Source organism: Rhinolophus hipposideros (assembly GCF_964194185.1).
Source record: "Rhinolophus hipposideros genome assembly, chromosome: 3".
In the NCBI taxonomy this organism is placed as follows: Eukaryota; Metazoa; Chordata; class Mammalia; order Chiroptera; family Rhinolophidae; genus Rhinolophus; species Rhinolophus hipposideros.
The window spans coordinates 45,265,082-45,284,573 of NC_138049.1; the positions used below are offsets into that span (position 1 = coordinate 45,265,082).

General features: G+C 34.3%; 1 protein-coding gene across 3 annotated transcripts in view; it reads left to right on the forward strand.

Moving 5' to 3' along the window:
• REV3L (REV3 like, DNA directed polymerase zeta catalytic subunit) overlaps positions 1 to 19,492 on the forward strand; it is a 151,755-nt gene that overhangs the window by 118,507 nt on the left and 13,756 nt on the right. For all 3 annotated transcript variants that reach the window (XM_081034126.1, XM_081034124.1, XM_081034125.1), the window contains 6 exons: positions 4,389 to 4,530; positions 5,970 to 6,214; positions 7,188 to 7,296; positions 9,085 to 9,291; positions 16,778 to 16,887; positions 19,115 to 19,229. In XM_081034126.1, the coding sequence (XP_080890252.1) occupies positions 4,389 to 4,530; positions 5,970 to 6,214; positions 7,188 to 7,296; positions 9,085 to 9,291; positions 16,778 to 16,887; positions 19,115 to 19,229 (928 nt within the window). The remainder of the gene's footprint in view (positions 1 to 4,388; positions 4,531 to 5,969; positions 6,215 to 7,187; positions 7,297 to 9,084; positions 9,292 to 16,777; positions 16,888 to 19,114; positions 19,230 to 19,492) is intronic.

Consider the following 19,492-nt stretch of genomic DNA (forward strand, 5'->3'; position numbering starts at 1 on the left):
AAGCACTAAAGTGCCCTGATTATTATTAATTTTGTTTTTGTAAACTCAGATTTGGATCTCTTGATTTACATGAATGAGTTACGTTTCTAAAGTATTACTGCTTGTGACTTAGAACACATTTTTCCATAAAATGTTATGTCTCGTGCCTAGATCCCTAAATCAGCCTGTAAAACCTTTCCTAATCCCTAATATTACTAAAATATGGAGAACTCACAATAGCGTCCTTTCATCTGCTATCCAAGAAATAGTTATTAAACACTATGTCCCGTGGCTCAGAAAGATTGTATTAGAAATTCTCTGCTTCATTTCCTGGTTGTAGAGTCAATCCTTAGAAGGAGTTCAGAATAAGTGAGTTTGTACTTGGAATTTTTGTGTGTCTGTTTTTGTCAACTTCCTCCCAGATGCCCTATCCACCAAAATACCAGAGCATTCAAGATGCTCTAAGTTCAACCATTTCAGCACCTCTCCAGGCCTGTCCACAGTGGGTTATGCCTTATAATTATATTTCCCTTCCTCCACCCCAAATCAAAACTTGTATTTCCTTATTACAACAACAAATTACCTAACAAAATTCAGCTTTGTCATGCTATATTTATTTTTTAAAGGCCACAATTACCCATTCTTTTTTTAATACTACATGGCTAGCCAGATAGGACCAAAAAAATAAGAATGAATGTGATCTTATTTGAAAAATACTACATTTGTAATTTAAACAGTCCACTTTTTAAATACATTAAATACTAAAATGTATTAGGAAAGATATGGAGTGATGTCAACAAGATGGTGGAGTAGGAAGCCCAGGATCCTCCTTCCCTTCCCATCCCCGCCCCTAAAACACTGATTCAGCAACAGTTTACACATGAATTCCCTTTGTGAAAAGTCCAAAAAGTAATTGAAAGGCTCCTGTCCCCTGGACGAACATAGAACAAGACTCACCAAAGCTGGTAGGGAGATTCAGGACACCCTCTTGCCAGAGTCATGCCCCTGACCCAGAGTCATATGATCAGGAAAAGGATCCTAGCTCCTAGCTTCCCCTGGGAGAGGAAAGGGTTGGTTTGGTGTCTAGTGCTCCATCTTTTCCGAGAGGGAGCTCTGCCAGGTCCCACAGAGTCTCTAGCTGGCGGAACCAAATGGAGATGTGAGCTAGTAGATGCTATGAATCCTCCCCTGCTGCTTAGCACAGATCAAAGGGATGAAAAATCCAAGCTCTCATAGGAACAGCTTACCCCTGGGGAGAGGAAGAGTTGGTCCATGCATCCAGTGCCCCGACTCTTCCCAGGCTACCCAAAGAACTGGCATCTGTCTTTCCAGTCTTAGAGCTCCAACAGCTCCTACACAGTCTAGCTGTCTGGGGGCTGGAGGGACAGTGGTTTGGACTAGCAGACCATAACTCCCCCTTCCTGCTCAGCGCAGAGTGAGTGGACAAAAACCACAGTTGTCTGCTTCTCCCTGGAATGAATGGGAATGAATGAATATTCCTATTCATTCCAGGGTGTGTATATTCAATAGGAATGAATATACTCCTTCCCAGGGAATGAGCTGGTAAAGGCCCCGAGAATCTCTGACTGGGCTGAGTGATGGAAATCTTCTCCTGTACAAAGCCAGTCCATGAAGACTGGGAGAAGTGTCGGCTTTGTCTGCAGCGCACCGACACAGAGAGTCAAGGAAACTGAAGCATCAGGCAGAAATATTCCAGACAAAGGAACAAGATAAACCTCCAGAAGTTTGCCATACTGAAACAGTTATATGATTTACCTGATAGAAAATTCAAAATAATTGTCATAAAGCTGTTCACCAAGGTCAAGAGAACAATGCACAGAGTGAGGATTTCAACGGAGACAATGTTTAAAAAACAAAAACTAAAATGGAACTGAAAAACACAATAACTGAACTGAACCATTCACTAGAAGGGTTCACCAGTAGACTAGCTCAAGCAGAAAAAAGGATCAGCAAACTCCCAAGACAGATCCACAAAAACGATGAGCTGTTAAATCCATAAAGGGACTGATTGAGTATGCACATAATGTATTGTCTCAGACTTACATTTGTCAAATCTGTATTATTGAAGGATTACATTAATACTCTATATAACAAAAAATATAAAAATGTGATATAATTTTTTTGCCTTTGAAACTAGTAATACTTATAAAAATTATAATCCCCAGAGTTGACAGTGATGTAAGCAAACCAGCATTTTATCATCAGTATAAATGTAAATTATTGAAACCTTCTGGAAAAGCAGAGTGTCATTATGTATTAAAACTAAGTCATAGCAAACCCTTTGATCAAATCTAGGAATTTATCTTAAGGAAATATTTAAGCGTCTGTACATAGACTTAGCTGTAAAGATGTTCATCACAGCATTGTTTATAGTACAGCATACCTCGTTTTATTGCACTTCACTTTATTATACTTCACACGTGGTTTTTTTTTTAATTGATGGCAAGACCCTCTACTAGCAAAAAGATTACAGCTCACTTTATAGCGATACTCACTATATTGCGGTAGTTTGGAATCAAACCCGCAATACCTCCCAGATAGGTCTGTAATAAAAGATACTCAGTAACGGATCCATTACATAAATTATATTATAATCATATAGTAGTATACTTGATACCAAAAAAAAATGTACAAATATGGGGGGATAGTCACACTATATTAAGTTAAAAATGCAAGTTATATAATAATATTTGTCTATTTGGTTTAAAAATTGAGTATAAAGTTTAGGATGGTTTTTTATGTTTGCCTAATTCTTTTTAACAGTTTTATTCAGATATAATTCACATGCCATACAATTCACCCATTTAAAGTGTACAGTTACACCTAAAACTAAATTTAAAAAAAATAAAAAATAAAGTGTACAATTAATGGTTTGTAATATATTCAGAGTTGTGTGACCATTACCACAATAAATTTTAGAGTATTTTCATTACCCCGAAAAGAAACCCTGCATCTCTTAACGATCACCCTCCAAACCTCCTTTTTCTACCTCCCTGTCTCCTACCTTAGGCACCAACTAATCTTTCTCCATAGATTTGCCTATTCTGGACATTTCATATAAATGAAATATATGTTGCCTTTTGTGACTGGCTTTTCTTAGCATATGCTGTCTAGATTTATTCATGTGTCAGTACTTAATTTCCTTTTATTGCCAAATAATATTCCACTGTATAGGTATATACTATATTTTGTTTATCCATTCATCAGTCGGTGGATTATTTTGGGTTATTTCCACTTTTTGGCTAATTATGAATAATGCTGTTAGGAACATCATGTACAAGTTTTTGTGCAGACATGTTTTCATTCCCCTTGGGTGTATACCTATAAGTGGAATTGGTGGATTATATGGTAACTCTGTTTTTAACAATTTGAGTAATTGCCATACTGTTTCTCAGTGCACCTGCACTATTTTACATTCCCACCAGCAGTGTAAGAGGGTTATAATTTCTCCACATCCTCACTAACACTGATTATTATCTGTCTTTATGAGGTGATTTTTTCTTTTCATATTTATTTTTTAGTTTTTCTAAATGCATTAGTCATGTATCATAGGAACAGGTTTTTTAACCTTTTAGATTTAACAGTTATATGACTATATTGTTCTAAAAGCCATATAATTAAAGTTTGCAATATATTTGAACCTTACTATTCTTTAAATGAATAAATTTTATTCTTTATAGTATACCTTTGGATCATTTTTACATTTTAATAACATAACAATATTAAATGAAAACTTTCATGGCTCTGGTGAGGGTTGTTTGCTTGTTTTCTTAACAAAAAAGGTAAGGTAAAGAGGTTAATATTTTTTTAAGTTTAAATCAAAGAACAGAATGTTTACATTTTCACAGGAAATACTAATTTGACATACATTTACCCCACGGATGGTCTCATTAAAATTATTTTCCTGATTTTCCTAAATCTTCAAATTACTCTTGTTTCTTCCCATAAGATTATACATGCTTTATTTTAGACTGGTATTTACAATGATAGCCCAAAGCCTCCGTATTGTTAAAAAAAAAAAAAAACCTATAGGTATGATAAATTATAATTACTGCATCATCAGCAGTGGTGTCTTAAGAGAGAATGTTAATATTTTATAACAGAGAGTAAATCAAGAAAATAGTTTAAAATAATTATTCTTAGTGTTACCACCTTATTACAAGCACTGTTTTAAACTTTGAATATTTCCACTAAGTTTTATGCCTTTGAAATATGTGAAATTTTCTAATGTTTAACTGCTTAATATACTTTAACATACTTACATCATTACTCCTTCCTTAAATAACCTCACTTTTAAAATGTGTATGTTTTGGCAAAATGAAAACAGTACTAATTTCAAGTGTCCAGATTTTTCCCTAATGTTCATAACATGGATTCTCTTTTAACAGATGGAAAATGGTTGATCATTACATCAGTCGTGTCCGTGGAAATCTCCAAATGTTAGAACAGCTGGACCTGATTGGGAAAACCAGTGAAATGGCTAGACTTTTTGGCATTCAGTTTTTACATGTACTGACAAGAGGTTCACAGGTAGGAAATCCGGTTTTTTGCACACTTGAAAGTTCTATGTGAGTGATATACTTATGTTTGAGGTGATTTGATTTTTTTTTTCAGCTTTCTATCTAGTACCATCTAATACATATAGCTGGTTGATCAAATCTTGTCATTTTATTTTCTGGAAAAGCTTTAATTTCACTTAACAGCTTAACTTCTTAATTTTTTTCTTCATACCAACTTTCTGGCCACTGCTAAGTTTTTCATGTTATTAAGAAAATAAATGACTGTGCCCTTGATGATAATGTTATATTCCTGAATATTGTCAGTGTGATTAAGGATAGCTGTAAAAGCCCCTTAGAACTGGGGAAGCAACAAAGAAAGTCTATGTCTCTTTGGTTTTACATTCCTGATTTTGGCTTGATTCAACTCCCAACAGATAACTTTAAAATAAAAAAATAAATAAAAAAGGATTTGGAAATCAATGTAAGTGGACTCTTATCATTTCTTTTTAATGTTAAAGAAAAATGAGACCTTAGAAGCCATTTAATTACTATTTTTCTAACTAATTTCCCAAGGATATAATGAGAGATTTCATCAAATGCCTTGCTGAAAATTATTTTAATTATTTCAATCACTTTATGTCTATAACATTCCCCCAATCTATGAATTTAGTAATTATAGCAAAAATAGAGCTGTAACTACTTTGGCATTACCTGTTTGTTTATTTAATTTTATTGCTTGTAAGCTACTTTATTTATTTATACCCCCATATGTTTTAAAAACTATTTGAACTGGCTTATAATTAAAAAAAAAAAAAAGTTGGATACCTGAAAACCACTTGAGAACATTTCAGTGAACCCATGTTGATTATTGCAAGTGCTTTTTTTCTAATATTCCAAACCATCTGCTTATTAGCAGTATTGTAAACAATTAGTAATTGCTTGATTCAATTTTGCAATTATTAAGCTTGCAAAATTCCTTTCAATTCTGGAGTCCTTGTGTTTCCTTCTTGAAAAATTAAGATAATATTTATCCATCTCGAGTCTCCTAACTTTCGTTCTCTAATTTTTTTCAAATCAATTTCTCCAAGATTATTGGCCAGCTTTTTAAATTGACAAACTGTACAGCTGTCTTTCCTATATCTGTGTGTTGTGATATAGCTGTACTTAAATATAAAAAGAAATCTAATTGTGTCTGTCTTTTCAATATTGACTTATGGTGTAAGCATTTTGACATTTTTGCAGTTTTCATACAAGTTACAGGAATAGGAAAAGGATTTACAAATGTCCCCTTCAGGCACCTAAAAGCTGACTAAATAACCAATACTATGTTACTGTATTGTACAGATGTCATGCAGCTTTATTCTGAAGAGCAAAACATCCCCCGGATGATTATCACATATTCACAAGACCAGTATATTTCTATTTAAACTGTTTCTTCTTCTCTTCCTACCTTTCCCTCTCTGCCCACAGTACCGTGTGGAATCAATGATGTTGCGTATCGCAAAACCAATGAACTATATCCCTGTGACACCTACTGTACAGCAGAGGTCCCAGATGAGAGCCCCGCAGTGTGTTCCCCTAATTATGGAGCCTGAATCTCGCTTCTATAGCAACTCCGTTCTTGTTTTGGATTTTCAGTCATTATATCCTTCTATTGTGATTGCATACAACTACTGTTTTTCCACCTGCCTTGGCCATGTGGAGAACTTGGGAAAGTAAGCTTTTTTCATATTTACAATTATGTTGTTGGGCTTTGTACTTCTTAACTAAAATTAGACTTTGAGTGTCTCCAAACTTGAGACTGTCTTAATGAGCAAAATGAATGGGCTGTAGCACAGCTAATTGGTTATTTTTAGTTAACCTTACTAACTGACTGGATCACCATGACTAATTCAGCATCATGGATGGCTGACACATGAAGAAGATTGTCAATAGATCCACCTTGCAACTCTCTGTTTCACTCTCCCTCTATATCTATGGTCTCTTTTTAAATGAGAGTTATATTTAATTTGTTGATATAAATCACCTTTCGGTGGAACAGTATGAGGATTATGATCTTAACTCCAGCTGTCACCTCCTCTTGACTTTTCTTAGAGTTTATGATTTTTCTAAAAAGTTATATTGTTAAATGTTAGGTTTTAGTTATTCAGGTCAATGAATTTTATAAGCTTAATGAGAAAAACATTTTAAATACTCAAAGGAGTAGGTATTTTTCTCATAAGAAATACAGTCTTCCTCAATAATGATTTTTATGTATTTAAAACCAGCATTGCAGTTTTATCTAGACTATACTCACTCCTTCATAGAAAGCATTTGTAGAAATTGTATTGGTAATTCTTTTTATTAAGAACAGAAATTTAGAAAGTTACTTACAATCTTTTTATTTAAGGCTTTCTTTAAGGAACTTAGTTTAAAGTAATTGTATATTGAGCTAAAATTTGGCATTTCGACACAGATTTTTTTACCCATAAATTTTAGGGTAGTACCATTTAAGAAATATTCATTTTAACAAATTATGGATATTTAAAGAACTGCTTTTTGGTAATGAGACAAATAAACATATTACTAAGTACATGAATTCATGTGTAGATGTTTGAAAATTAATTTCTAATGGAATTAGATTCTGAAATTGCTTAGAGTCTCTTTTCTGTGATTTGAGGAAGTATTTAATGTTTTCTTTCTTAACAGGTATGATGAGTTCAAATTTGGCTGTACCTCTCTAAGAGTACCTCCAGATTTACTTTACCAAATTAGGCATGATATCACAGTGTCCCCAAATGGAATAGCTTTTGTCAAGGTAATACTCTCTTGTAAATGAAAGGTATCAACTGTGGCTTATGGAGAACTAATGGTTTAAATGTCGTTGGCCTATAATATAGGAGGAAAAAAATTAAGTTTGCTTGAATATATTATCTCAAAAAGTCCAGGATATAGGAATCTTCTAAGAAAAAAATCAAAAAAATCAGTCATCTTGTTTTACATGAATTTAGGTTTAAAATCTTTTAATTGTTAGATTTTAGTTTTTAATGAAGTACTGAAAGAAATAATGTACACATATATCTTCTGCCCTATATTGGAATCTGGCAGGCTTAAATAGCTATTTGATGATAATGTGTTAACTTATAAAGATGTAAATTGCTTTAATGTGTAAACTCTAAACATTTTACATTATTTTAAATTGAATTAAGACTATCAGAAATAATGATACTCTTACTGATTGCATTTTAAAGAAGATATCCAAACTCATAATAGAATCTCTTTTTTACTCTACCTTAGCTCCCCTCAAAAGAGACTGAGGACAGCCACATAAATGAATAGACAAATAGGAGAGATCTAGGAGAAGATTACATTACCTCTCATATGCCAACTTCATTCCTTTCTTTTCTAGTTTAGCAATGAGTCTGTACTAGAATCATGGGACAGCAGGGTGGTTGATGACAGCAGGGACCTCACTAGCCCTCAGATTCATTCTGGTATACTTAGAAAAAGTTGCAGCATTCTTCACCAATAAGAGGATGCTATGTTTGGCTAATAGTAGCCATGTAGATATAAGGAAAATTTTTACCAGAGAGTTCATGTTATAGTCCTTTTGGGGAAATAGTATGTCTTCCCATTATAACATATATCCTAACATAAACATTATGGCTTCTTCAGAAGGTACGCAGAATGAATTAGAGGTTAGAATACGTTTTCATTGTAACATATCTAGCAGCTTATTATATTCCCTTCAACAGCATTTTTAAAACTTGCATCTACATTTTGACCCAATAGTTAAGTTTAATAAAAATAAGATTTTTTTCAATATTCAGGAGTGTGACTATCCTGTACCTGAGTTTTTAATTGTTCAGTCTGACATGCACTATTACCTTGCACGTGTCTGTGAATCATCTTCAAAGTTAATACTGTTTTGTGGTTTTCATTCCTACTGGAGTTCTCATAAATTCTCCCTAGTCTTGATTAATACAAATGATTTTTTTTTGGCATCAACAAATTTTATCACCTCACTATTCATCCCCTCTTCCAGATTGCTAATAAATATAGGCCGGAGGGGATGGCTTAGTGGTCTAAGCATCAGATTTGAAATACCTAGAGTTCCTGGAACTGCAGGTTTGAATGTCAGCAGAGTCAACCCAGCTCATCATTCTTCCAAGGTAGATAAATGGAGTTCCATGCAGATTACTGGGGTCATTAGGTTGAGGTCTTTAAAAACTGAGGTTTGTTATGAATGATACAAATCCCATGTGCCTTTCTGAAAAAGTGGGGGTTTGGATCAAAGTTTCGAACAAAATGTCCCTCTGAACATATTATATGGTCTCTTATGCACTAGTTGACATCCTCCTCTCTGGAGGTCTTTGAACTCACAAAATATTGCTTCATTAGATTTATAAACATTACAGGAATCTTTTAGGAGAAAAGTCCTCTTCAAAAGAAAGAAAATGTGATGATTTTGTATTGATGGCCACTCTATTTTTAGTATGTTTCAATTCATGACAGTTGGCCATTGTTATATTTTGTGTTTCCTTCTTAATTATCTAAATCTGTAATGTTTGAGAGATTTTAAACATTTTTTTTCCTTTTATGATAGCCTTCAGTCAGAAAGGGTGTGCTACCACGGATGCTCGAAGAAATTTTGAAGACTAGACTCATGGTGAAGCAGTCAATGAAGGCTTACAAGCAGGACAGAGCACTTTCACGAATGCTCGATGCACGTCAGTTAGGACTTAAACTTATAGCAAATGTCACATTTGGCTATACAGCTGCTAATTTTTCTGGGAGAATGCCATGCATTGAGGTAAGTGATACAGTTCTGTCATTCTTTCAAAAGAGACTAAAGCCAGCATTAAATGAGTACCTTTTTATTAATGCAGTTTATTTGTTGTGAAAGGGTCTCACGTCCATGGCACATGATCAGTTTTTCTCAAACCAGGTCTCATGTACGTGCATACTCTTAGGGATTTGTGGGCTTTCTCAGTGAAGACTCTTGGTGTCTTCACTTCAGTGGTAACTTTATAAATCTGGATGACCATATTGTAACCAACTATTAGCATGAAATTTCAGTGCCACATTTATAGCGATGTTTACCATAACCTTGGTACTAAATAATTCTTTGTAATGTGTTGATAGAGATCTGATGATAGTTGGGTTGCTTCTACAAATGTCAGAATGAACAACAATCATTTCATATTTACTAGTGTACCAGTAGATATAACACAAACATTTCTTTTGTAGTGATAGTTGCAATTGGAAGACACTTTTCATAGAATAAGACTAATTTCTTGTTATTTACTAAATTAAATGTGTGTTAATTTGACATGAATACAATATAGTGAAACAAAAATATAATAACTTATTAGTGATTGAGGAAAGAACAAAGTAAGTTTGTTTTGTTGATGATCTTTTCATGTCAAATTAAGGCCAGAACATTGTGGTATACCATAGCTGTAGTAGTTCAACAACGAAAAAGCAGTGGAAGAATAAAGTCCCCACACAGCTCACAGTAGGCAAAGTGAACTCCAAAAACCTGTGCAGGGGACTCCAGTTTCAGGTCCAGCATGTAAGAAGCTTGAAGTCACCACTCTGTCCTCACAAGTAAAAAGCTACAACAAACTGAAAAGTCAACAGCTCTTCTTAGAGCCATCAGAGAAATGAGGTCACAGGGCAAAATGCTGCCACTGAAATTGAAGAGACCAACAAATGAAAGATAAAGAAATTACAGCTTACTAGAGCACAAACTACCGCAGGAGCCAATGCCGAGGTAGAGAAACCCAAACTATACTTGATGAATTGCTGGAGGCTCACCATGGACAAGTCTGAGAGAGAAGCTCCAGAGGACCCAGTCATCGAGGCCCCCACATTTTTGTGGATTTTGCCTCTAAGAGCTCAACCAGGTTCTCACAGTGAGAACTGGAATTGGAGAAAGATTCCCTTGTGCTTCTGGCACGGGGAGGGGAAAGGAACCATTTTGAAACATGCCAGAGCATTCTCTTGTTCTTAACAAGATCTGCCCTCAGGAGAAACTGTTTAACCAGAATCTGACCTGCTGAAATTGTATCAGCCTAATTAACCTAGGGAAAGGAAATACCCAACTCCAACTGCTCTAGTCTTCCATGTAGAGGAAGGGAAAAACTCCACTCCACTCTAGCCATCCTGTCCCACCAAAAGGGGAAGAAAACTGAGAAGCACATGAAGTCCACAGTCCAGAAGTACGGCTCACTGAAAGACTGAGACCTACTCATGGGAACTATAGAACACTTCTGCTCTCCACACCTCACCACCACATTTCCCACCAGCCATTTACAGCAAGCAGTTCCTTTTACCGAATGCATCGTGCACAGGTATAAACAAAATTACAAGACCTACTAAAAGCCAAAAGGCACAGTTTGAAGAGACAGAGCAAGTGTCAGAACCAGACTCAGATATGGCAGGGATGTTGAAATTATCAGACTATGAATTTAAAACAACTGTGATTAGGACAAGAGCTCTAATGGATAAAGTAGACAGCATGCAAGAACAGATGGACAATGTAAGCAGAAAGATGGAAACTCTTAAGAACCAAAACCAAATACTAGAGATTAAAAACACTAACAGAAATAAAGACTTCCTTTGATGGGCATATTTATGCTGGACATGGCTGAGAAAAGAATATCTGACCTCAAGGAAATCACAATAGAAACTGCCAAAACTAAAAAATAAAGAGGAAAAAAAAGACAAAAAACAATATCCTAAAGCTGTGGGACAACTAAAGAAAGTGTAACATACATGTAATAGGAATTCCAGAATGAGAAGAAAGGAACAGAAGAAATAAATTTGAAACTATTGACAGAATGTCCTCAAATTAATGTAAGACACTAAAATTATGTTTATAAAATTAATTTAAAATCCTTAAAGAAGCCAGAAGATCAAAACACTTATAGAGCAATAAAAATAAGAATTACATTCAACTTTTCCTTGGAAACCACTTAAGCAAGAAGAAAATTGAGTTAAATATTTAGTGTTGAGAGGAAAAATTCTCCAACCTAAAATTCCGTACACTGCAAAATTATCGTTTGAAAGTGAAGGAGAGGGCAGCCAGTTAACTCCGTTGGTTAGAGTGTGGTGCTCTTAAGAACAAGGTTGCCAGTTTAGTCCCCACGTGGGCCAATATGAACTGTGCCCTCCACAACTAGATTGGAACAACTGCTTGACTTGATGGGTCCTGGAAAAACACACTTAAAATAAATAAAAGTTTTTTTAAAAAAAAAAGTGAAGGAGAAAGAATTTCTCAGACAAAAGTTGAGGGAATTTGTTGACCTGCCTCGCAAGAAATACTAAGAAGCTCTTTAGAGAGAAGGAAATTAAAATCTACGTATAGAATGGAAGAGCATCAGAGAAGGAATAAGTGAAGGTAAAATAAACACTTATTTTTCTTATTCTTAATTTAATAGATAACAGTTTATTCAAAATAATAGCAACAATGCATTTGATATTATGTATGCTTATATATAAGTAAAATGAATGACAGAAATGATACAAGGGATGAGAGGGAGGAACTAGGATAATTTCATTATAAAGTACTCGCATTACCTGTAAAGCGGTATAGTGGTATTTGAAAGTGGTATATGGGAAGTAAATACAGAGGGTGCCAAAAAAATGTATACAAATTTTAAGAAAGGAAAAAACTGTATTAAAATTGTAATGCTCAACATGTAACGATAACAAAAGATGAATACAAAGCATGTATATACATTTTTTGGCACAATTTTTGGATATATATTCTAAGACAACCATTATAAAAAGTAAAAAAAAAAGAAATAGAATTGATATGTAAGAAAGGAGAGAAAATGGAATCATAAAACAGGAAAAACCAAACACAAGGCAGAAAAAGAATAGAAAACAAAAATGGAACAAAAAACAAGGGCAACAAATAACCAATAAAGAAAATCAGTTAAGAGTATAGTTGAACTCAACAACACAATCAAGTCAACTGGACGTAAGAACGTTTATAGGCTACTAAACTCAACATTTGCAAAATACACATTCTTCTCAAATTCGCATGGAATATGCACCAAGATGGACAACATTCTGGGCCATCAAGCATACCTTAACAAATTTAAAAGAATATAAATTCTACTGGTGTCTACTGTCAGATAACAATGGAATTAAACTAGAAATCAATAACAGAGCTGGAAAAACCCAAAATGCTTGGAGATTAAGCAACACTCTTATAAATAACACATGGGTTGAAGAAGAAATCTGAAAATAAATTTAAAAATCTTCTGAACTAGGGGTGGCAGGTTAGTTCAGTTGGTTGGAGCGTGGTGCTGATAACACCAAGGTTGCCGGTTCGATCCCCACATGGGCCACTGTGAGCTGCACTCTCCTTTAAAAATCTATCAATCAATCAATCTAACTTCTGAACTAAATGAAAATGCAACTTATCACAATTTGTGGGAAACAGTGAAAGCAATGCTTAGAAGGAAATTTATAGTATTGAATGCATATATTAGAAAAAAAGATCTAAAAGTAGTCATGTAAGCTTCAAACTTAGGAAACTACTAAAAAAAGAAGAACAAATTAAATCCAAAGTATGCAGAAGAAAAGAAATAATAAAAGTGACAGCAGTGAAACCAATGAAATTGAAAACAAGAAATCAATTGAGGAAATTAACTCAAAAGCTAGTTCTTGGATGAGAGCAATAAAATTGATAAACCCATAGCCAGCTTCACCAAGGAAAAAAGAGAACACATATTGCTAATATCAGAAATAAAAGAGGGAACATCATTTCAGTTCCCTGGACATTTTAATGGACATTAAAAGGATAACAAAAGAGGACTATGAACACAAAGTTGATAACCTAGATGCAACGGACCCATTACTTGAAAGACAATCACCCTGAACTCACACAAGAAGAAATAGACAATCTGAATAGATCTGTATCTATTAAAGAAATTGAATGAATAATTAATAACTTTCCAAACAGAAAGTACCTGACCCAGATGGGTTCACTGGTGAATTCTACTAAACATTTTTTAAAGAAATTGTATCAATTCTCTACAATCTCTATCAGCGATACAAGCAGAGGGAATACTCCTAACTCATTCAATGAGGCCAGCATTAGTTACACTAATACCAAGAAAAATAAAACAAAATCTAAACCAATATCTCTCACATAGATGCAAAAATCCTCAACAAATATTAGCAAATCGAATCCAACAATGTTAAAACAGTTATACACTATAACCAAGTGGGATTTATCCCAGGTATGCAAGGCTAGTTCAACATTCAAAAATCAGTTAATGAGATCCACTACTTCACATACAGGCTAAGTAAGAAAAATTCAATGATCATATCAATAGATGCAGAAAAAAGCATATGATAATATCCAATACCTATTCATGATAAAAACTCTTTAAGTAAACTAGGAATGGAGGGGAGTTTCCTTAGCTTGGTAAAGAACATTCACAAAAAACCTACAGCTAACGTCACACTTCATGAAAAACTTGAAGCTTTCCCACTAAGATCAGGAACAAGGCAAAGATGTCCCCTTTCACCACTGCTTGTCAGCAGCATTCTGGAGGTCCTAGCTAACGCAGTAAGAGAAGTCAAGGAAATAAAAGGCATACAGATTGGGAGGGAAGAGATAAAACTGTCTTTGTTTATAGATGAAATAACCTCTGTGTGGAAAATCCAAAAGGATTGACAGAAAACCTCCTGAAACTAATAAGCCATTATTAGCAGGGTTTCAGGATACAAGGTTAATACAGTACTCCCCCATTATCCAGTTTTCACTTTCTGTGGTTTCAGATACCCACCGTCAACCACAGTCTAAAAATGCTAAATTGAAAATTCCAGAAATAAACAACTGATAAGTTTTCAATTGCGAACATTCTGAGTAGCAGGACGCGCTGTTCTGCTCACCGCACCCACAGCTGGGACGTGCATCATCCCTTTATCCCGTGTGTCCACACTGTATATGCTGCCCTCCGGGTTAGTCACTCAGTAGCCATCTCAGTTATCAGATGAAGGGTCATGGTATCACGGTGCTTGTGTTCAAGTAACCACTATCATCAGAAGGGTTATTAACACTACGTCACGGTGTTTCTGTCTTTCACCTCACTTCATCTCATCACATAGGCGTTGTACCGTCCTAAAGGTGAGTACAGTACAATAAGATTTTGAGAGACCACATTCATATAACTTTCATTATGGTATATTATAATTGTTCTATTATTATTGTTCTTAATCTCTTACTGTGCCTAATTTATAAATAAAACTTTATCATAGGTATATATGTATGGAGAAAACATAGCATACATAGGATTCAGTACTATCCATGATTTCAGGCATCCACTGGGGTTCTTGGAGCATATGCTCGCGGATGAGGGGGACTGCTGTACACAAAGGTCAATCACTTTCCTATATACCAGCAATGAACAAGTAGAATTTGATATTAAAAACACAGTACCATTTATGTTAACACCCCTCAAAATGAAATACTTTGGTATAAATCAAACAGAATATGTACAAGATTTATATGAGGAAAACTACAAAACTCTGATAAAGGAAATCAAAGAACTACTAAATAAGTGAAAAGATATTCCATTTAGATGGGTAAAAAGACTCAGTATTGTCAAGATGTCACTTGATCTGTAGATTCAATTCAAACCCAGTCAGAATCCCAGCAAGTTGTTTTGTGGATACTAACCAACGGATTCTAAGGTTTACATGAAGGCATGAAAGATCCAGACTAGACACAAGGCTTCCCTTGCCTCCACGTCCTTGCCAACGCTGTTTCTTTTCAGATAATTTTTAATATTTTCTTATTAATGACTTTTCAGGATCCCAGCCATTGCTTAAATTGTGAAACCAATTATTTTCCTCTTTTTATATCCAATGTCTTATTCCTTTAATGGAGTGATGGTTTTCAAATTAGAAACCATGGCACAGGTATCAGAATCCATTTTAACTTACTTGCCACTCTTTCCCTCTTCCCCCTCACCCTCACGCCTCTGAACCCTTCCCACGGCATGGTCCTCAGGGGTAGCTGCAGGGTTCTGACTCCCAGGTGTCCCCGTGAGTCAGAGGGGGCATGTGTCTCAAAGGCACATTCGGCCTTGACACTGGAGGGCTCGCTCGTGCAGCTTGTTGGCCATCACATATTTTAAAGTTTATCTTGTTTGAAAGTGGGAACAGATGACAGATTAAACATTTATTAAAAGTTGGATTTCAATTAGATAACATGATTTTTTTAATGTATTAGGTGATAGTTCACATTCTCAAATTTTTCTGATGCGCTAAAGTTTTCAACAGAATTCATGATCTTATTTAAAAGCCAAATTAAGTTTCTGCTACAAGATTTTTTAATTTATTCCTTTGTTCATACACCTAATATTTTCTTTGTAAAGCAATTTTAATCAGCCTTTTAAATAGTACTTAATCCTACATTTAGTTCAGGTAATTCAAATTTACAGTAAAAAGAAAAGGATCATTATAACTACTGTTTGCTCCTTAACATGAAAGAAAAAGTACATAATTCTTATTTTAAAATTTAAATAGAATGCTCCATTTGTGCCAAAGGGCAATTTACCCCAAGTCTTAGCTTTAACAAGTTTAATAAATGAAGCAGCAATGTTCCTTAATTTACTTAACTATGAAACATAATTAGCTTGTTGCTCATATTTGTCAAGCCCTACCATCTTTTTGTTTTGTCATCTTTGCCACGATCCTTGTTAAAACTCCCCACTCACCAATGAAAGAACCCTTGTTAGACATAGATCTGCCTACTTGACTTAAATTGGACACTTGTAATATATTTTCCATCATATAATTCTATACTTTTCTTTGTTTTTTGGTATAATTTAGTAAAAATTATGTATAATCAATCACTGAGATTTCAGGTCAGTATCACCTCTAATGATACTGAAAGAAATTATCAACATTCCAACAAAATTTTGAAAGATACACATACATATGCATATACACAGAGTAATTTCCTGCCTAATTGGATACAAAGGCGTGTAGGAAAGTCCTTGTAGAAAGTGCATGCCATTGTACTTACAGACTCGCTTACAGGCAAGTCTCTATATTGATGGGTTCCTTTTAAATTCCTCATCTGTCTCATTTTCTTCTTGAGGACTTATAGAATGATGACAGTGATGACTACTTTTGTTTTTTTATGTTCTTTTCTTTGTTCCATTTTTAGAAATATTCAGTAATTAAAATTAAATATTATATGTTAAAGTCTATTGACTTTACTCAGCTATGTTAAAACATTATTTCCAATGTGTTTGTACCAACAGGTTGGTGATAGCATTGTTCACAAAGCCAGAGAAACCTTGGAACGAGCTATTAAACTGGTGAATGATACCAAGAAATGGGGTGCAAGGGTTGTATATGGTGATACTGACAGGTAATAAACTTTCTATTTTACAGTTGTCTTTTTGCATCTCTTCAGATACTCATTTCAATGTTTGGAATGGCTTCAGGGTGATCTGACCTAAAAACAGAGTTCTGCCTCTGTCCTTTCCAGTTCTTAGGATCTCATGATCAGAGTTAGCACAGGTCCTGACTACCAGATGTGATGTTAGGAGAAAATGTACACGTCCTGAGCCACAGACTGTGAGGATTCCCATGGCAACCCTTCAGGAGCCACGTATATCGTGATCTGTAAAAAACTGTATACACAGGAGTCTAGTCTGTTTAAAGAAACAGTTTTTAATGTGAAGAATTCCTTGTATAGTTGCAGCTGTTAAATTTAAATATACATCTTAAAATAATCAAACTGTTTTTGAAAGACAGGTGCCAAAGCTGTGAGTAGTTCACTTTTTACTAGGTCCCCAAATCTGTTGTTAAAAATAATCTTTCAAAAGGAAATTTTATAACCTATTTTTTAAAAGTAAGGCTATGTTGGTGTAATATGTATCAGATGGGCCTAAAATTACCGTGTTTCCCAGAAAATAAGACCTAACCAGAAGATAAGCCCTAGCATGATTTTTCAGGATGACATCCCCTGAACATAAGCCCTAATGTGTCTTTTGGAGCAAAAATTAATACAAGACCCGGTCTTATTTTTAGGGCAACATGGTATAAAAAGCTTCAAGAGGTTCAAAATACAGACTACCTTAGATGTATAAATGACTGTCTAAGGCCTGTTTGTTTTGCCTTAGTGAATGTTAAAATTAATTCAGATTAAGACCATTTTTATTGTAAAAACCTACATAATAATGAATAAATACTCCTTTTCTTAAGCTTTTCATATCAGTCTAAGACAAGTACTGTTACCATTATTGGTAGAGAAAGAGCTTTTCCAAAGAAAGCAAATGAGACTTTAAGTCCAATATAAAAACACTTAAGAAATATGAGATTGGTTTACGTAGCTCTAAGACTAGAAACAAAAAATCTTAGTCATGTTTTAAGATGTTGTCCATTGCCACTATTTAATGTCTTTCTACTAAAATAATAAGTGAAGATCAACTTTATAATCTCTCTTCGTTAAATATATTTGTCATTATTTCTGTTGGTCTCAGATTGTGGTACGTAAAATGTAAAGTGCTATTATAAAGTTAACTGGATTATATTAGGAAAACATGCTCAGTACTTTTGTTTTATGAGTTATTTTTGAGTATTTTTTGTATTGGAATATTTTGTCCATATTAGAAAGTCTTTTTCCTCTTGACCTGCATATGTTGCTGGTGAGATTGTACATCAGAAATACCTTCTTGAAATTCAGTTTTACAGTATCTTTCAAAAAATATTTTTATTGTACATTAAAATACTTTAGTGTATACCATTTATCAAGAAATTTCACTTCAAGGAATTTATTCTGAAGTCACAATGAGAGGTGTGCCAAATTCTTATGTGTGAAATGTACGCAAAAAAATGTTAACCTAAATTTTCAATGATAGTTTGGTTAAATTATATCTATACACTGAAATACAGTACAACTGTAAAAATAATGTAAAACAACTAAGTGATATGGAAAGTGTCCACACTATACCACTAAATGAAAGGAGAAAATTACCAAATAGTACAATCTGTGATCCCAAATGAGAAAAGGTTTACAGATACATACAAAAGGTTTGGTTTGTCTTTTTTCTGAATGGTAAGATTATATAGATGGCTGTTTATCTTTGTGCCTTCTTGTATTTTCTAACTGTTCTTCACTAAACATATATTACAAAACGTATGTGTGTCTTTTTTAAGTTGGGTGGTTCTGTAAGGAAATTTCCTCCCATATCACAAGTAAATTTTTCTTTCTTTATACTCACCTTTTGTCTTATTTTACGATTGACCAGTTGTGTTTCCCACAAATCCATAAATGTCTAGGAATGCTTGCGGACCTGCTTGACAGCTATGATAACTGAGCTGATCTGTAACTAAACTAGAAATATTAGATGTCTTAAAGAGCTGTAACAAGATGTAGCATGAGGACACAAGGAAAGTGATCACACTTTCCCTTATCAAAAACAAGGAAGCTTAGATAGGAAGCAACTTAATAAGGAAGAGTAAGGGGCGGGGCGGGGGGGGGAGAGGAAGGTTTCTTTGGTATTAGAGTGTTAGCCAGGAAAGTAACTCTTGATGAATTTTTTTTCTTATCATGACTTCTTCATTACCCTACTCTACTTTTAATCCTCTAGTATGTTTGTGCTACTGAAAGGAGCTACTAAGGAACAGTCTTTTAAAATTGGTCAGGAAATTGCTGAAGCTGTAACTGCTACTAATCCAAAACCAGTGAAACTGAAATTTGAAAAGGTAAGAGAAATGTAATATTAATGATCCCATATCAAATTCACATACCTTCTAGACATTTCTGATTTGTTCAATATATTTTCAGAATCAGTAACAGTACATGGGTCTAGTAAGTGTTTGTTATATCTAAAATGGATTCCCTTAGTGTTATATAATTTTCTCAAAATTTTTTAGTAATGCCTTTACATAAAGAAATGAAAAGATTGTTCCAATTAACTATTGCTATGTAACAGACTACCCCAAAGGTAGTGATGTAAAACAATCAC